We start from the raw sequence: 14,529 nt of genomic DNA, 5'->3' as shown, positions 1-14,529 counted from the left end.
CCGTGGTTGTGTTGCGTAAAATTCTTTGGCGCAGCCACCGCCAAAGCGAGACAAGGTGCAGCTAATTCTACTTTCTCTTGTGGTCTGCCACAGAAACACAGAAATCGAGGTCGGCGCCACGCGTCTCCTCCGCCCCTCCACGCGTCGGTTGCGGCGAACCGTGATGGCGTCGGCCGACCCGTTTTCGGCGGTGCGAGCGCGCCTCGCCGAGCACGGGCAGGCGCACCTTCTCTCCCCGCCTCCGCCAGCCGCCGCCGCGGAGGATTACCTCAGGCAGCTGCGGGGCCTCGATCTGCCGCGGCTCCGCCGAATGTTCGAGTCGTCGACGTCGGCGCAGCCGCCCGCTGGCGACATCACGCCTTTCGAGGACATCACCTGCGTCGAAGAGCTGCCCGCTGGCGGCGCCGAGGCACGCTCGGAGGGCCTTCGGCTGATTGCCGAGGGCAAGGTGGCGGCGCTGCTTCTCGCCGGCGGCTCTGGCACGCGGCTGGGCTCCGCCGCGCCCAAGGGCTGCTACGATATCGGGATGCCCTCGCACAAGTCCCTCTTCCAGTACCACGCCGAGCGGCTGCTCGGTGCGCGGCGGCTTGCGGCGGAGCGATAGATGCCACCTCTTGCGCGGTGCGGGGAGGAGGGAGGCCGCCGCGCATTCAACTCCGTCCACGTGCGTGAGCGGCCTGCTGTGCGTGCATTCACGGGGGTGGGGGCGGGGCGGCTTAGGCTCAGCACTCGGGCCGGCGCCTCGAGGAGGTGCACCTCCCGCTGCTGGTGATGACGAGCGAGGCAAACGACGGCGAGACGCGCGCCTTCTTCGCTGAGCGAGACCGCTTCGGGCTGCCGCCCGACCAGCTCCACTTTTTCACGCAGGGCATGCTGCCCGCCTTCGACGAGCGTGGGCGGATCCTGCGCTCATCCGCCTCGCAGCTCGCCCTCTCGCCAAACGGCAACGGCGGCGTCTACCTCTCCCTGCAAGAGGCGGGGCTGCTCGAGGAGATGAGCCGGCGCGGCGTCACGTCCGTCTTCCAGGCCCCCCATCCATACCCCGCCCCATCTGGTATTGTGCGCGTTCTCCCCCTTTGTTTCCTCTCCGACTCTCTCTCTCTCTCTCTCTCTCTCTCTCTCTCTCTCTCTCTCTCTCTCTCTCGCACCCCCTCCCCAGTTTGGCGTCGACAACGTGCTCTGCCATGTTGCTGACCCGACCTTTGTCGGCTTCTGCTCGCTGCGTGGCGCCGACTGCGGCGTCAAGACCATCGCCAAGGCGGCGCCCTCAGTGCTCAGACTGTCGCCCCTCCCGAGCCACGATTGTCCCGTCTCGAAGCAACCGCCGAATTGCCGCACAGTAGTTTCTTTCGCAGTTGCCAGCCGCAACGAGCAGCCCCCCTCTGATGCAGGCGGACCCACACGAGAAGGTTGGCGTGCTGGCCTCGGTGGGCGGCAAGCCCCACGTCGTGGAGTATTCCGAAATCTCCACCGAGATGGCGGAGGCCACTCGCGAGGCGTCCCGACGCAGCACTGTCGACGGCACATCTCTCTGCTGACGGAACAACATCGACCCCCTCTCCCTCCCGTTTTCCCGCCCAGGCGCTGTCCGGCTCGGGCACGCGGCTGCTCTACGGCGCCGCACACATCTGCGTCAACTGGTTCAGCCTCCCGTTTCTGCGCGCCTTCGCCGCCGGCGCCTTGGGCGAGGAGGGGAGCGCGTCGCTGCCGCTGTGCGCTTCTTGCCGCGCGCGCCCGATATGATGCGTGCCCTCGGCGGTGAGTGGGGCAGCGACCGTCGCCATAGGCACGTTGCTCGTAAGAAGGTCCCCTGCCTCGACCCAGACAAGGGCGGAGGCAGCGTGCCGCTGCAACCGTCGGAACCAAACGCCATCAAGCTTGAGCTCTTCATTTTTGACACTTTCCCGCACGCCGCCAAGCTAGTGGCGCTGCAGGTATCTCTTCCCACTTCTACCCTCACCACCAAGAGGGGCTCCGACGAAGCAATTTGCCCTCGTGTCCAGCCCACCCCTCGCTTCGCTCTCGCCGCAGGTGCCACGCGAGCACGAGTTTGCGCCAGTGAAGAACGCGCCGGGCGCTGCGAGCGATAGCCCCGACACGGCGTGCGCCGCTTTCTCTCGCCTGTGCGTTGACCGCTTAGTCGCAGCCGGTGGGACGGTCAAGGCGCCGCGACCATGCGTCGCCGCCAATAGCGGCAATGGGTCTCGCCCTCGCCCGCTGCTGGAAATCTCGCCCCTCGTGTCCTATGCGGGCGAGGGTCTGGAAGAGCGGGTCGCGGGCCGCGAGTTTGAGCTGCCGCAGCATCTGTGCTGACTCGTGACACGTACTCGAGTACGCGCCCGGGTCGCGACGCCCAATGACGCAATGTGCGCTATGGGCTCTCGGTGTGCCCCTGTGGAGCGTTTGCGCCGCCGGCGCGGATATTTATATTTGGACTGGACAGGTCTAAAGTCCCCCGCCCCCTCGCCGAATCTCCGGTCTCCGCCCGCAGGGCCGCGCCCCATACCGCTCCCGGCCAAAACCGGACCCGCGGGCCATGGCCGTGGGCGTGGCCCGTGCCGAGAAACAGTCAGAGAACACCGGGGACGCGTCAGTAGCGCCGGGTTGGTGCGGGGGGGGGGCGTCCAGACGCCCAACAGAACGCCCGTTCCCTCTTACTTCTGTCGCTTGTAGATGCGTGAGAGGAGGGTCGAGAAGATAGTTGGGGGCATGCCCTGCACCTCGGCGATGAGGGCACGCAGCTGCGCCGCTGTTGCCTCCTCGTACTCATGGAAGGCCTCCTTCACGCCGCACTCGCTAAAGATTTGGCGCACCTTGGCCTCGCAACGAGCGTCGTTGCGCGCATAGTTGGCCTCGAGGTCCTTCTTCTGCGCCGGCGTCGCCACCGCAAGGCACGTGTTGATCAGCCATGAGCACTTGTTGTCGCGGATGTCGGTGCCCACCTTTGGGGGGGGGGGGGGGGGGGGCGAGCGAGCGCTCCACACCACAGCGCGCGCGGGCTCCAGCGAGACGCCACGGACGCTAGCGAGAAGCCCCAAGTGGCGCAGGAAAGGCGGTGGGCAATGCCGAGGCGCGAGAGAGGCGGCCATGGCGTGTTGGGGGCGCTCCTTGCCAATCTTTGCCGGGTCGCCGTAGCAATCGAGGTAGTCATCTTGCACCTACAGCCAATCGTTTAGGGTTCCAGCTTTGGGTTCCTTTAGATTGGTGTTCCGAGGGGGGGGCGGTGCAGTCCTGCGGTGTGCGTGCAGATTTCGCTGATGGTGTACAGGGAGTGGCGAGAGCCTCAAAGACTACACAGGCGAGTTGCCTGGAAGTACTCGCCCATGAGCACGCAAATCTCGCGCGCCTGTGGAGGGGGGCGGAGGCAGAGAGATGCATGCATGCGGCGAGCGTCATGGGTCGTCGCCGATCGACTCGATCGCGGCGTGCTCTCGGCTGGCCCTCGCACCTTTGCGAATAGGGCGGGGTCACGGTAGCCCGAGAGGAGCATGGCGCAAGCGATCGGCAGGTAGAAGGTGTAGAATGCAGTCTTGTAGACGACGATGTTGGTGTAGGTTGCCATGCAGAAGCGCGAAAAGTCGACCTGCGCGGAGGGTGCTTTGAGCTCGCAGGGAATCTCGGACGACCCGGCTCTGGCCGCATCCGATCTCGCGCCTTGTCCGGGTCTGCGGTGGTGAGGTCGAGGAGCTGACCGACCGCAGTCTGCAGCGTCACCTCGTGGAAGAGCTCCATCAGAGGCACGTACAGCGGGTCCTCGCGGAAGTGGCGCCGCAGGATCGAGTAGATGTGCATCTCGAGCAGGATGCCTACGGCGCACTTTACGGGCGCCTGCGGCGCGTCCGGGGGGAAAGGGCCGAATTTTGTCTGGGTCGGTGCCGTCGTTGATCGCGTTCATGCCAATGTCCTCCACCTTGTACCAGCAGACCTGGCCGCGCCGCGTCTCGGACGCGTCCATAATGTCGTCCGCGACCAAAAAGTAGGCCTGCAACCACTCGATGCACCAGCCGAGGGCGGCGGCACGCCACTGCTGCTCTGGCGCCGCGTGACCTTTGATGGCCTACGGCACGGCGGGCAGGCGCAGAGCCGGTGGCGGCGGTGTGGAGGCGGCGGCGCAGCGGTGGCAAAAGCGGCGCAGGCGGCGGCGGCGCAGGTGGCGGTGCGGCAACGCACCTCCATCGCCTCGACGACAGTCAGGCCGCGGTTGAGCTTCCCCTTGGGTACGTTGTACTCGACGAGCCGCGCAATGTGCGACGCCACGCTACTCGGGAGCGGCGGCTGGCACGTCTCCACCTCGGCGACAAGCTCCGCGGTCAGCTCCCTGCACACTGCCAGAAAATCATCGCGCGCATTGCCAGAACCCTTCCAGCGCGGCAAGCCGTGAGCGCGACCGGCCGGCGCGCTGCGGACGAGGAGGAAGACGGTCGCGGCGGCGACAACAAGCAGCGGCAGCTATGGGCAATCACGTGTGTCAGATCCGTTCAAGTAGAGGCGGGACGGGGTGGGCATCGTTGCTTCAAGAGGAGTGATCAGGTGCGGCGTCGGCTCATCCGAGACACTCATGCCCACGGCGACGCCCGAGCCGAGTGCTGCCACTGCGATGGCGATGCTCTCGCCGACCGAGACCGTCTCCCGCAGCACCATGGTGGCCAAGTGTGTTGCGTGAAATCCGGCACGGTTTCACGCCTGCTCTGCTGAGGGGAGGGGCCGGGCTCATAGCGGCGAGTCGAGCTCCTGCCTCTGGCCCCCGTATGTGATATTCCCCATGTGCAGCGAGATGTAACGAACGGACGTCGGCGCAACTTCTCGTTGGCAGGTGCGTCGCTTTCGTCCCAGCTCTCTGCTCTGGGTTCTGATTTCAGTCGCCAGTCGCCATGGTCGATTTCAACAACCTTCTGAGCAGGTTCGTGCTTGCGGCTCCTCGAGCGCTCAACGATGAGGTCGCGCAAGGTCAGATGGTCGTGTGTACCCAGATGTCGATTGCTGGAAGCGCCGCTTCATTCACCGTCAAGATCATGAATGCTGGTACTGGCAGGGATCTGGCAGAGCAGCTGGCGCAGCCGCTGATCAAAGGGCTGCTCGGCCTGACCGCTTCGGCGGCCGAGCTCGCGGCCGCGACGCAGGCTGAGCAGTCCGTGCATGCTACAAAGACGTACACTGCTCGTGAGACTGCCCGATTCTACCCGGGTTGGAGGGACTGGAAGACTGCCTTCGAGCAGGCGGCCGCAGCTCCTCGGCCGCGGACCGACCCGCCCAACACGGGCGGTGCCGGACCTGCCGCGCCAAGGCCGGTCTCGATTCTCGGAGCCCCGTTTGCTCTCGAGATGTTTCGCAAGCTGCCTGCCTCTGGGTCAGTGGCCGCTGGTAACGTCGAGGCGGCCGAAGTGCTAGGCCTTTGCGACAAGATGCCGGCCCTCGGCGCTTCCATGCTGCCGGAGGCTGTCCGGATTCAGAGCTTCGCAGTGGCGCTGGAGGCGGCAGCCGGCGAGGCCGCCCACACGTCTCTCCGTGGTGAGATCTCAGCAAAAGGTCAGCTGACCCTCGCCGAAGCGACGGCCTTCCTCGGACGGTTCGGCCAGGCCTTCAAAGCGAGCGCGCCGTCGCCTGCGGCGCCCGCTACCCCCTACGAAGCGCTCGTCCGCCGCGTCGACGCCGGCGGGCAGTTTGGTGAGTTCATGGAGAAGACCATCCCGTTTATCTGCACCGATGCTGCGCAGCAGCGAGTTGCCGAGGGCGATCAGGCGGTCTTCAAGCAGATGCTTCGCGACTTCATGTCCTCCGGGCTGGCGTCGCTTCCGGAGGCTGGTCTCTCGGCGCTCGCCGGCGGCCCACCAATGGACGCCAGCACGGCAGCCATCTTCATCATGAAGTGCCAGCAGGCCAAGAAGAGCTCGAGTGCTCAGCCGCATGGCGTCGCGCCCGCAGCCTCGGCGCCGCATATCATCGTCCGGAGCGCTGGCGCGAACACTAAGACGGAGCTCGAGGAGGACTCGGACCAGGCGATCCTCGCCGCCGTGTCGCAGCTCGACCCCAACGCCAAGGCGCTCGTCAACTCGCTCGCTACTGCGCTCGAGTCCGACGGATCGCCCTCCAACATCGCCGCCACCGTCGAGGCGATCGAGACGACGGGAACCGGTGCGCTGCCTTCCGACGTGCAGCGGCTCCTAGTTGCGCGTAGAGAGAGCATCACACACCTAGCCTCGAGTATGGCGTTCGACGACCAGTTGGTTGCCAGCATTCGGTCGCTTCGCCGTGCATGCCTTCGCCGTTTGGAGCTGTTGCACCATGCTGGCAGCTCGGACAAGCGGTGGGACGAGAGGCAGCTTCGCATGGTGGACCGCATCCGCTGCGGGCGCCTCGGAAGCGTCGATATCGCTGTCTTCTCTAAGGAGGGCGATTCCGCGACCGGCTTCTCGGCCACCGCCCCGCTTGTCCACTTCAGCAAGCTATCCGATCCGGGTGCTGAGCTGCTGGCCGAGGCCACCGGCCAAAAGCGCATGTCTTGAAGGTCCGATACGCTGGAAGCCCATAGGCACCTTACACTCCCCGCAGTTTCCGGCACGGCTCTTGAGCGACACTACGTTACACTCCCCCGCAGTATCGCACCTCTTGAGCGACACTACATTTCCGCAGCTGGGGATTCTCCGGGTACCCCTCTTTGTACCCGTGCTGGCCGGATTCCTCCTCCGAACAACTCAAGTTCGATCGGCCCCAGTCTCGATCTCTCGAACTGGCAGCCACTCATCTCACCGGAGGTACCATGTTCGAGGAGGGGGCCACCGGCCAAAAGCGCATGTCTGTCCGATACTGGAAGCCCATATAGGCACCTTCCAAGAAGGTTGTGAATCCACACATGAGCCGATGGGTGGATACCCATCACTGAGCCGACGATGCTATGGGTAGCCCCAGGCTGGGTGGCGCCCACCCCCATACCCTTAGGCACTTGCCTGCGCCCTGGCCGCGCACGCCGCGCACGCGCGCGCACGCCCGCGCACGCACGCACGCCGCGCACGCGCGCGCGCACGTGCGCGCACGTGCGCGCACGTGGCACTACGCGGCACTACGCAGCACTACGCGCCCGCCCGCGCACGTGCGCGCACGTGCGCGCACGTGCGCGCACGTGCGCGCACGCCCGCGCACGCCCGCGACGCCCGCGCACGTGCGCGCACGCCCGCGCGCACGCCGCACTACGCGGCACTGCCCAGGTTCCCTCACGCTCAGATTCCCTCACGCTCAGATTCCCTCACGCTCAGATTCCGTGCAAGAGGGGTGCCGAGGTATGCCGCAGGCCGGGATGGAGTGAGATCTTGCGGGGCAGGGCGTGGGCTAGCGCGTGAGGGCGCAGGCAAGTGCCCGAGGGTATGGGTGGGCGCCACCCTGGGGCTACCCGTAGCATTGTCGGCTCAGTGATGGGAATCCGGTGAAGGGGAGGACGCGTGGTGGCGCTGGCCTGGAGTTCTGAAGCTCACCGCCATTGAGGAAGTGAGGTACTGCTCCGCCCACCCTGATCCTGCTGAACAAGCTCCTCTTGTAGCTCGATCGGTCACACCGCCACCACCGCCGACCGACGTCTCCCACCCAGTGAGACAGACGATCGATGGAGAGGGGGGGCGACACTGCTTCTGCAGCGTGCACCTCGATCCTGCACCGTGTTTGTTATGACCCCACCCAATGAACACACCAGCGAGGGAGGGCGAGACGATCGAGGGGTCCCGTACCACGCGGAATCGACCCTATCGAGTGCGTGAATCTCAACTTGTGATCTTTGGGCGCGCACGTCCTCGACGTTTGCGCGAAAAGGGCGTCATGGCCACCGCCGCCCTCGCGCTCTTCCTGGCTCCAGCGGCGGCTTTACTGCTCTCAATGATACCAGATCCAACCGAAACGCCTCCATCGAAGGCTAATCAGGGCAGCACCCGGCCCATCCCGGTTCCTAGGAGCACATCACGGCCAACCCATCCGCGTCCACCGCCGCCCTCGCCGCTTCCACCACCGCCGCCGCCGCCCTTCCCGCGGCCACCGCCCCCAGCGAGTCCACCTCCTTCACCACCAGAGCCGCCGCAGACACCTCCGCCGCCGCCCCGTCCACCGCCGCCGCTCGCTCCCCCACCGTTGCGGCCGCCACTCGCACCTCCGCCACCGTCGCCGTCGCCACCGTCGCCGCCGTCGCCGCCGTCGCCGCCGTCGCGCCCACCAGCACCGCCAGCACCGCCAGCACCGCCACCCGAGCCTCCATCGCTACCCCCTACTGCTCCCACGTGGCGTGTTGGCAAGGGCTACTGCCGCGAAGCTGGTCGGACGGCCACAAACACCTTGCAATCTCTACAAGGCTGTCAGTCCCTCTACGCGTGCACCGCGCTTTGCCACACGGACCCGCGTTGCATCGCTATCGCCTGGGCCGCGTCGCCGCTCAACATCTACAACGGGTGTCGCAAGAAGGGCTTGCCGCGATGCGTCCGGTACATCACCCATTCGGGACAGCTCGTGGGCGACTCTGACCCGAAAGCGCAGCAGTACACGTGCGTCTCCAAGTACCCGCTCTTCCCCTCGCCCCCGGGGCCCGCCGGCGCGCATCTGAGCAGGAGTAGCCGCGGCGTGGCCAGCTTGGCGCCAGCTGCGCCCCCTGTAGCGCCGCCGCCACGGCCAGTTGTCCAGGACCTGACGCCTTATGCGCTTCTGCTCTCAGTCGCAGCACTGTGGTGCGTGCTGGAGAGCGTGAAGGGCGGTGGGCGGATGCACCGGATTTGGAGATTACGTAGAGAGGCCCGCAGGCTCCGGCGGGAGATCGCGGGGCTGGCAAGCGAAGTGGCGACGAGTCAGGACCAGGGCAGGGGCGGCCGCACCCGCAGCGATCGCGGGCATCGCGGGCCGCAACTCTTCTGAGGCACAGGAGGAACATGCCGCCATATCCGATCTCTCCCATGACCTCTACGAGCCTCGCCGCGCGCTGCCCGGGGACGCCGCCACACCCTCAGCGCTCAGCGGGGCAGTGGGGCCAACCACATCCTGTGGCAGTTCGGTTCGGTGTTCGGCTTTATTTGCGCATATATGTGCTAATGTGGCTGCGCGCATTGCCGCGGCCCCGCGCCGCCGCCCGCGCCGCCGCCCCCGGGCCCCCCGGGCCACCAGCGTGCGGCGAGAGGGAGACTGTGAGGCGGGGAGCAGCCAGCAGGAGAGCCGGCGGAATGAGCACAGACACAATAACGAGTCGTCGTATCTCAACAATTAATATCAAAGAAGAATCTACGCTCCCGGCTCGCTGCCGCAGCAAAGACCTCTCGATCTACCGTACTCGATATCTCCCGCGCCTCGCAGTACCGGCACGACGGCAACGGCTACCGTGACCCGTCTCTCTTGGGCGCCGCGAAGACCGTCGGCTCACACAGAGTCGTATCTGCGTCGGCCGCAGCGCCAATCGCAATGCGTGCGTCCCGCGTCCGCCCGCCGAAAACAGGTGGCCGCGAGAGAGGGGTCGTGTACGAGTGCCCGGTCAAGGGGGGGGGGGACTGTCGAGGGTCTGGCTAGACCGTCTTTGCGCCAGAGGCGGTCAGCCGCTTCCAAAATTCGTGCGTCTCAGCAATCACCTTGAGCGTGTACTCGCGGCCCACCGCCTTCTCGTCGAGGCCAAACTCGTTTTGCGGCTTGCCGTCGACCGTCTTGTACATGCGCAGCCACTCGCGCAACGTCGACACAAAGCCGGGCAGCTCCGCCTCGACGTCGTCGATGTCATTGAGCCGCGGCGCGAGGATGTCGTCCACATTGATCACGATGCACTTCCAGTCCGTCTCGCCGTCGTCAATCATCGCAAGGCAGCCGAGGATCTTGACCTATGCGCACACACCGCCTCGAGTATGCGCTGGGAAGCAGCCCGCCGCTCGTCCCGCGACCACCTTGGTGACGGAGCCCGTCTTCAGAATCTTGGTCCCGATCTCGACGGCATCAATCGGGTCGTTGTCACCAATGTGGCCCGTGTCGGGCGTCGTGTGCTACGGTGCGGGGATTGAGAGGGCGGTGGCAGTGAGGGCGTCGGCGGCTGTGGCGGGGGTCGGAGCCCCGGCGGGGGCGAAACGGCGAAACCGACGGCGGAAGTGACGGCAGCGGCGACGGCGGTGGCGGTGGCATGGCGGGGGCAATGGCTCGGCGCCTGCGGGTCCTCCCACGTCTGAGGGAACGCGCCGTAGTTGAAGAGCATGTCACCTACCGAGGGACGCGTCGCAGACGCATCGCGGACGGGTCCGCCGGAGGGGCAAAGGGGCGGGAATATCGCGCCGAAGTTGTAGTCTCGCAGCTTGCCGTTCTTGACGTCCTGCCTATGCCGTGCGCCGCGCGAGGTCAGTGGCAGGCCCACGCACCGCCTCTCCTCACTGGCTGGTGTCGTCTCGCTTGATCGGGTTGAGCACTTCGCCCGTGGCAATCTCGAACTTTGCGCGCGAAAACTTGGGGATCTCGGTGATGAAATGGATGGCGCCTACCGGCGGCAGGCCAGGCGTTTTAGAGGACGCGATCCCGACCAATGTATCAGCCTTCGCTTGATCGGGCGACGCCGTCGTTGGCGTACAGTGGAATGTCGTGCCACGGCGAGATCTGCTTGAGGTGTCCGTGGTCGTTGTAGAAGAAGTTCACGCGGTACTCTAGCGAGCGCGACTGGCCTGTGTCGCGGCGTTCAGCCAAGGGGCCCGGCTCAGACACTGCTCGGGAGCGGCTCGGGAGCGGCTAGGCCATGCGCTGCGCAGGAAGGGGGCGTCCGCAGGAAGGGGGCGGGGGGCGATGGGCGGCAGCCGAGAACCGGTCTCCGAGACGGTGATGTTTTCGAGCTTGAACTGGCCGCCGATCCGCCCCATCATCTTCTTGAAGCGGTTGGTGTACGCCTGTCCCTTTTTGGAGAGCATGCCTACGGCGTGCACGCCGCCGCGGCGTCAGCTCCCACGCGGCGAGCGCCTCCCGCCTCTGAGTGGGAGGGCGGTGCCAGACGACGAGTGCGCAAGCGTGTACCAGGCGAGGAAGTCCTCAAAGTTGACGGTCCCCGACTTGGTCGAGTCCATCGCCTACCCGCGGCTGCCGGAGGTGCCAGCACCCCGGCGTAGATGCCGGCGCCCATGGCGGTGTGGGTGTGGCGTGGCCGTGGAGTAGGGCTCTGCGAATGAGCTGGCGTCTCTCGTGCTTGTTGGCTGAGTTGGCGGCGCCTTGAAGGCGGAGGCTGCCTCCGACTCGGTCAGCGGCTCGCCGAGCACGTGATGGAGGTTCTTGAGCTCCTCGAGCTCGATCGAGCCGCGGCTGGTTGAGTCCGCCATGATAAAGACCTGCGGGGCGCGCAGGGAGCGAGGGGTGAGGAGGAGCAAGGGAGGAGCATGCGGGCCGGGCGCTCGACCATCTGGAGGTCTCTTCTCGAGCAGCCGCGCTGTACCGGAGCTGAGAGTTGTGCCTGGCACGCAGATGTCCTCGAGCCAGGCGCTCCCCACAACCTCTCTCTCGCTCTCTCTCTCTCTCCGCGGGCTACGGCACAGACCTGCCGCAGCATTGCCACGTCCTCCGCCGGCACGTCCTCCTGCGGCGAAGTGAGATTGACGCCGCGAGAGAGCGCCTTGCGCTTCAGCCGCTCAATCTCTGCCAGCAGCGTGCCCACCTGCATCGAGCTCTCGCCATCTGCCCAGGACAGCGACGTCTCGCCGCGGGCGACGCCATCGCCACCGCTCGGCGGGTCGAAGAAGGAGGCTGTGGAGACTTTCCGATCCACCCCCTCGTCGCTCTTACCCTTGGCGACGGCGCTGAGGTCGCCGAGCGTGAACGCCTCGCCCGATGGGCCCGCGGCCCGAGGCTGCACCGAGCTATTGCCGCCGCGAGCCGGAAGCTGCGTGCGCAGCGTGACGGTTGAGTCGCCGTACTGGCGCGCAACGGCAATGTCGATGGGCACGCCCGACAGGGGCTGGCTGCGGGCGCGGCGGAAGGCCTCCTCGATCAACGCGAGCTGCTCGTTCATGTTGACTGTGCGAGAGCTCGGCACTTGGGAGACCGCATCGCCCAACTTCGCTCACCGAAAGAATTTTGCAGCCGGCGGGGTGGGTGGGCGTCGTGTCCGTGTCTGGTGTTTACTAGCTCCGAGTAGAGGGGGCGTTCTGCTGCTAGGGGAAACCCGGAGCGCGGAGCCAACCCTCGGAGACCCGTGTTTATTACTTTAAGGCCCTTGCCCTGCGAACGCGCACCCACCCCCCCCTAGGGGTCACGGCAAAGGTGGCGTTGGCGATGGTGGCCGCGTACACCCAGGCGTAGCCCCAGTACTGGTAGAGCTGGGTGGCGCCATGCCCCCCTGCGCGCGCCATCATCTCCCGCACGATCCTGCCGCAGGTAGCGTTCGCACGCTCGCACGCCCCATTCTGCCACGGCTCGTAGGGGCAGCTGTTGCGGAGGGTGATGCCGTACTTGAGGCAGAGTTCGCGCACGGCGCTGGAGTTGAGGACGACCTCGTTGTCGCAGAACGTAACCCCTCCGCGGAACGTGTGGCCGTCCTTTCCCTCGTTCTCGGCGAAGTACTTGCGCAGGTAGGCAGGCGTCTGGCCCTTGGTCTGCAGGATGTACGGCGTGATGGTGCTGGTGTGCTCGTCGACGACCATGTGTTGAAGACCGACGACCGCGCAGCCGTCTAGTCTACGGCCACACACACACACATAGTGTCCTTACCACCCCTGGACTGCATCTGCGCAGTTTCGTACCGCTGCGGCGCGGTTTTGCAAAAACCGTTCTGCAGCGGCGCGGTTTTGCCCTTCACCCGCAGCCTGGATTGATAGTCATTGTGGGTGTGGGGGCCGCGGGCCAGGACTTTTGTTTGAACAAAGTTTTGACAGTACATTTCTGTCGGGCCTTGGAACAGCTTGTGAGTGGTCACTGAAGACCTTCACAGTTGGTGGCGGCGGGGCAACGATCCCCGGGACATTACGACAACATGTCGTCGACGGACAAGCTGGTGATTCCGGCCTACAAACAGAGCTCCGAGCGGGAGTTCAACGAGTGGTTCCGCAACCTGCGGACCGCGGCAAAGCAACACAAGTACCTCCTCGACATCATCGAGGTGGGCACCATCCGGCCGGGCGCGGAGCGCGAGGCCGAGGCGGTCGCGCTGCACGTGCGCTACAAGAACATCGGCACTGCGGACGGCCTCATCCCGGCCATCATCGACAAGTACTTCGGGGACCTGGCGGTGACTCTGTCGCGCCAACTCTACGGTGCGCTGCAGAACGCCGTCAAGGACGACGACACGCTGGCCGAGATGTTGGCGGACGAGGACGCCGACCACTACGACGACATCAAGAAGGGCATCGCGGCGATCAAGTCGCTCATCGAGTCGGAGGACACGAACTCCAAGAACGTGCGCACGAAGGCGCTGCGCGCGGATCTCGAGAAGGCGTACTCCCCCGACGCTCTCAAGGACCTCACGTCCGCGAGCCTCGCCAAGTTCAAGACGGGCATCGAGCTGGCGAACAAGTTCCTCAAGGGCTCCCAGTGGCACCTCCCCGACGAGGTGATCGAGGAATACATCCTCGACGCGATCGCCGCCAAGGGGGCCACGCTCGGCGCAAACATGCGCGTGCAGATCGGCATGCAGCGCCAACTCGCCGCGCAATCGGGCAAGACGTACGGCCTCAAGGCGTCCACGCTCGCGATGCAGGGCATCCTCGACCAAGACAACGCGGACCGCGCCAACGATCGGCAGCCTCATGTTCGCCACCAACGCGCGCCCCGACATCCAGTACACCGTCTCGCAGCTGGCGCGCTGCATGGCTTGGCCCGACGCGAACATCGAGGCCGCCGCCGAGCGCTGCCTCATCTACCTCATCGGCACGCAGGACCTCGGCCTCCACTACGAGCGCGTCGCCGACCCCAAGCTCTTCGGCTGTTCCGACGCGAACTGGTGCACCCGCCAGAGCACCTCCGGCTGCGCCTTCAAGATCGGCACCGCGATCATCTCGTACTTCTCCAAGAAGCAGGGTCACATCTCCCTCTCGACATTCGAGGCCGAGATCTCTGCCGGCACGCTGGCGGCTTGCGAGGCGGTCCACCTGCGCTCGCTCCTCGCGTCGCTCGGCTACAAGCCCAAGGGCCCGACCATCATCAAGATCGACAACACGGCCGCGCTGCGCGTCGCCGAGGACCCGGTCATGCACGACAAGACGAAGCACATCCTGCGCAAGGAGCTCAAGATTCGCGAGCTCGTCGAGTCCGGGGAGGTCAAGGTCGAGTACGTCGAGAGCCTCAAGAACTTCGCCGACTTCTTCACCAAGCCGCTCCCGCGCAAGGAGTTCGAGTCGTTCCGCAAGGAGATCATGAACGACACCGCCTAGGACGGCACAGAGGGGAAACGCCGACTTCCCCTTCATCAAATGTAGTCGACAACCGGCAGTATGGGCGCTCCTGGAGCTCCCCGAGTCACTTGTATGTTCGTCCTCCACCCTTGAGGAGGCTGCGCAATTGTGCGCGCGATAGTAGGAGATGTAGGAGTCGTCTAGCTTCTTCAGATCCTCAGCCTCGCTACCCCGATGC

At 65.8% G+C, this 14,529-nt stretch overlaps 5 protein-coding genes across 5 annotated transcripts; 3 read left to right on the top strand and 2 right to left on the bottom strand.

Annotated features, from left to right (window-relative positions):
- Positions 1-163: 163 nt before the first annotated feature.
- EMIHUDRAFT_209543 (hypothetical protein) lies at positions 164-604 on the top strand (the record flags this gene model as incomplete). The annotated part of the gene is made up of 1 exon (XM_005771268.1): positions 164-604. The coding sequence occupies one exon, from the start codon at positions 164-166 to the stop codon at positions 602-604; it is 441 nt and encodes a 146-aa protein (XP_005771325.1).
- A 167-nt stretch (positions 605-771) lies between these two features.
- EMIHUDRAFT_209542 (hypothetical protein) lies at positions 772-2,313 on the top strand (the record flags this gene model as incomplete). The annotated part of the gene is made up of 6 exons (XM_005771267.1): positions 772-1,059; positions 1,160-1,270; positions 1,392-1,514; positions 1,582-1,712; positions 1,787-1,934; positions 2,032-2,313. The coding sequence occupies 6 exons, from the start codon at positions 772-774 to the stop codon at positions 2,311-2,313; spliced, it is 1,083 nt and encodes a 360-aa protein (XP_005771324.1).
- Positions 2,314-2,397: 84 nt separating this feature from the next.
- EMIHUDRAFT_415987 (Polyprenyl synthetase) lies at positions 2,398-4,245 on the bottom strand. Its single transcript, XM_005771266.1, is given in 7 exon segments — positions 2,398-2,942; positions 3,108-3,158; positions 3,308-3,346; positions 3,449-3,597; positions 3,627-3,806; positions 3,823-4,057; positions 4,171-4,245. 7 exon segments carry the CDS (start codon positions 4,174-4,176, stop codon positions 2,655-2,657), a joined length of 948 nt encoding a protein of 315 aa, XP_005771323.1. The 5' UTR covers positions 4,177-4,245; the 3' UTR covers positions 2,398-2,654.
- Positions 4,246-4,871: 626 nt separating this feature from the next.
- EMIHUDRAFT_209540 (hypothetical protein) lies at positions 4,872-6,503 on the top strand (the record flags this gene model as incomplete). Its single annotated transcript, XM_005771265.1, has 1 exon — positions 4,872-6,503. The coding sequence occupies one exon, from the start codon at positions 4,872-4,874 to the stop codon at positions 6,501-6,503; it is 1,632 nt and encodes a 543-aa protein (XP_005771322.1).
- A 2,700-nt stretch (positions 6,504-9,203) lies between these two features.
- On the bottom strand, positions 9,204-11,989 carry EMIHUDRAFT_436192 (inorganic pyrophosphatase). The gene is made up of 10 exons (XM_005771264.1): positions 11,504-11,989; positions 11,181-11,297; positions 10,964-11,042; positions 10,784-10,888; positions 10,542-10,646; positions 10,381-10,465; positions 10,267-10,307; positions 10,142-10,194; positions 9,888-9,983; positions 9,204-9,824 (listed from the first exon to the last, which is right to left on the bottom strand). The coding sequence occupies exons 1-10, from the start codon at positions 11,972-11,974 to the stop codon at positions 9,519-9,521; spliced, it is 1,458 nt and encodes a 485-aa protein (XP_005771321.1). The 5' UTR covers positions 11,975-11,989; the 3' UTR covers positions 9,204-9,518.
- Positions 11,990-14,529: the final 2,540 nt, after the last annotated feature.

The sequence above is a fragment of the Emiliania huxleyi genome (genome assembly GCF_000372725.1).
Source record: "Emiliania huxleyi CCMP1516 unplaced genomic scaffold EMIHUscaffold_39, whole genome shotgun sequence".
NCBI classification, from domain to species: domain Eukaryota; phylum Haptophyta; order Isochrysidales; family Noelaerhabdaceae; genus Emiliania; species Emiliania huxleyi.
Note: the sequence above shows the minus strand (reverse complement) of the source record. Positions and strands in the feature narration are given on the sequence as shown.